At 48.7% G+C, this 3,023-nt stretch overlaps 1 protein-coding gene across 2 annotated transcripts; it reads left to right on the top strand.

Annotated features, from left to right (window-relative positions):
- The first annotated feature begins 318 nt into the window (after positions 1-318).
- Positions 319-2,439, top strand: LOC108640109. Of its 2 annotated transcripts, none has more exons than XM_029960804.1 (2): positions 319-1,213; positions 2,016-2,439. In XM_029960804.1, exons 1-2 carry the CDS (start codon positions 750-752, stop codon positions 2,332-2,334), a joined length of 783 nt encoding a protein of 260 aa, XP_029816664.1. In that variant the 5' UTR covers positions 319-749; the 3' UTR covers positions 2,335-2,439. The 2 variants fall into 2 exon arrangements, with proteins under 2 accessions (XP_029816664.1, XP_017930393.1); XM_018074904.2 differs by having other exon boundaries at positions 319-1,223; positions 2,026-2,439.
- Positions 2,440-3,023: the final 584 nt, after the last annotated feature.

Here is a 3,023-nt window from a genome sequence, read left to right as displayed (position 1 = left end):
CAGGGGTTTGTGTAGGGGGCCGGAGATTGAGAACAGTTGAAAGTGTATACAGTCGTGTAGAAGATGAGAAGGTCATGTCTGACCACAAAGGACAAAAGGAGAAAAACAGGATGTCAGGTTGGGCAGTAAAAACAGGAACTTGTAACCGCAGAAGCATTAATGACGCCAATATAAGTAACCAATGAAGAGAACCCCTTGCTCGCATGTATTGCGCGTGGACAAGGTGACTTAGCCAATAAGCTTATGCGTGATCGCGTGTACGGAAGTGAAACAAACATAAATGTAGTCATAGAAGCTTCAATAAACGGAGTTCTGCTTTACCCACATCGTGTCGGTGTTCTTGCTCCCCTCCACCTGGCCGCTGCACTGTGGTGACCCCGACGTGATACTGCACGGACGCTGCGGACGAGAGAAGGTGGAGACATCCCGGCTGCTAGGAAAGCAGGCTGCTCGAGAAGCAGGATCCTTGTTGTGGCCACGGCTGACCGGTGAGTCAGGCAGACTGCGGTCTGGACGGGATGGGTGCCGCTGTATCAGCGATAGAACGAGCTACAGTCGACGGGTTGCTCAGTGTAGCGAAAAGGACTGGGCACACGCTCCCTCGAGCTGAGCTCGTGGACTTCTTGTATTGGTGTCGGAGACGTGGTCTCTTGACTTCTTCTGATCAATTGTTTGATATCGAACATTGGGAAAAGATTGGGTCTGAATTATGGCAAAGTGTGCAGAACGGCCAAAAGGGGAGCAAGTAGATGGCGCAGATCTTCCGAATAGTTCGGGAGATGATTCAACAAGTCCATGCTGATGCTGAAATCGCCACTGCTTTGCAAAAAGCCCTCGATTGTTCTACACAGCCGAAGGAAAAGGAAAAAGACGAGGAGGGAAAGGACAGTTGTTCGACGTTGATAGATTGGGAGGCAAAATCTGATCCTCCCCCATTGTACCCCCCACTAGCAGCGCCTATGTTTCGGGGAGAGTTTGAGGATCTCATTCCCCCTTGGACCCCTAACGAGATTTCTGCTGGGACAGCTGCTGCGCCTTCTGCGCCCCCTCCCCCGGAGGCTATGGAGGTTGATCCAGCTAAAGTACCGTTACCGGAGGACGGAAAAACGTCCCCTCAGAATCCTCTTGTCGACGAGCTACGGTTGCAACGAGAGCAGATGGCTAAGTTGCTGGGGGCAATGCAAGAAATAGACTCTAAAGGGGGGAAGGGCAAAATGTGGGAGTTATATGAGAAAGCGGCTAAAGCGGTACAACAAGGGATACAGAACATAGAAGAGCAGCTTAATAGACATGAGGTGGCTGAATGGGGAGGCAGAGAAGGAATCAAACAAGCCATCCTGCAGCGTAGGTTGACAATAGCGGAAGGACAGCAGTTGATACAGCGACTTCTAGGGGCACACGAAGGGCTTACGACGGGAGAGAAAGAACAACTACAAAGGGCAGTAGACGAAGGCAGAGAGGAGATAGATGTTCGTAGGAGACTGCCTTTTGATAAGCGTGGGACAGATCCTTTTGATAGGCGTGGGGCAGACGGAGCCCGGGGGCCTCCGCGAGATGATTCTTTCGATCCGACCAGGCGCTGGAAGGGACAGGAACAGCCTCGGTGGATACCGGCTCGGTGGGTGAAACCCTGGCTCTCCAAGGTGGATGCAGCAGCAGCCGAGAATAGCGATACAGGAAGCGCTCCGACAGCTTGATGAAACATCACGACAGCGAATACAACAAAAGGTTGCTTTAGTACAACAAAGACTGCTGCACTCGGCGGTAGTGAAGGAGGCCAGTGGCTGGTATTACCACCAGAAACCGTCATTGAATAATTACTTGGGCATCCTTGAATTATTATCAGTAACTACTCGCAAAGGGTGGGACGAACAGCCTTGTTTAGTATGTCAAAGTGAGCTCTGTTTTTCCTGGGTTGCTCTAAGGTGTGGGGGTTGTAATCACAAAATTTGGTGGAATCAGAGATTACTTAATAAGAGGTGGTGTCCAAGGTGTGAGTATAGCTATTCAACCGCAACGTGGGAGCAAGAGCTTTTTCGCATTCAACAGCGACGTCTACACTTTGAATCGCTAGAGCAAAAAATATTAGCATACTGTAGGTGGGCATTGGAGAAGGAGGTACATCGCCTAGAAAGTCAGGGGAAAACATACATACTTCAAACACGGTGCAGTCGGAAGGTACCCCTGAGATTTTTTACATTAGTAGGGCCCTTTAGAAGAAGCCCTGATAAAGCGTTAGCAGAAGCAGTTGAAAGGCTGCGCAGAAATGAAGGATATCATAGCACTGCTCATACTGTTCGCCTCTGGCGTCACCTCTTGGCTAACGAAAGTTGACCAGAGGCAAAACATGTGGATTACATGGGCTAATCAGACTAATCTAACATCCTTTTGCCTATCCTTAGCCACACCTTCCGATCCATTTCGCACTTGTCTATTAGGCATACCCTTTCAGTCATACACCGACCTTTTGGTTATGCGAGGATGGATAAAGCCCAAGGTTCCAATGCCCCACAATGAAAGTCAATTCATAATTCAAGTCTGCAAAGTTACAGCAAGCCTTAGCAATAACAGAAGCACTTGGGGTAATACGACATGGTGTCAGATACAGATTACAAGAAGAAGCGAAAATGGTTTAGCCTTATACCAATGGGGGCTTGCATGGTGGACACGTAAAATATTACTGAATTTAAATCATACTGGTCTAGAACCACAAGAGTTAGAATTGCTGGGCTCCAAGCCAGGAAATTATTGTGTTGTTTTCGGAGACATTTACAATAACCCAGAACACAAGCGCCCAGTCAATGACAGTGTAATAGTAACCCCCTCTAATGTTGAGATCTATAATTACAACATAGGAAGCCCCTATTGCCTAAACGGAGTAGACTTTATTGAGACGCTTAACAAATCCCCACGGCGTTTACCCCCTGCTACGTTTCTAGTCTGTGGAGATAGAGCATGGAACGGCATTCCAGCTAGCCCATGGGGAGGCCCCTGTTGGTTAGGCAAATTGACTTTGTTCTCCC

The sequence above is a fragment of the Manacus vitellinus genome, unplaced genomic scaffold (genome assembly GCF_001715985.3).
Source record: "Manacus vitellinus isolate BGI_N305 unplaced genomic scaffold, ASM171598v3 scaffold_29_pilon, whole genome shotgun sequence".
In the NCBI taxonomy this organism is placed as follows: Eukaryota; Metazoa; Chordata; class Aves; order Passeriformes; family Pipridae; genus Manacus; species Manacus vitellinus.
Note: the sequence above shows the minus strand (reverse complement) of the source record. Positions and strands in the feature narration are given on the sequence as shown.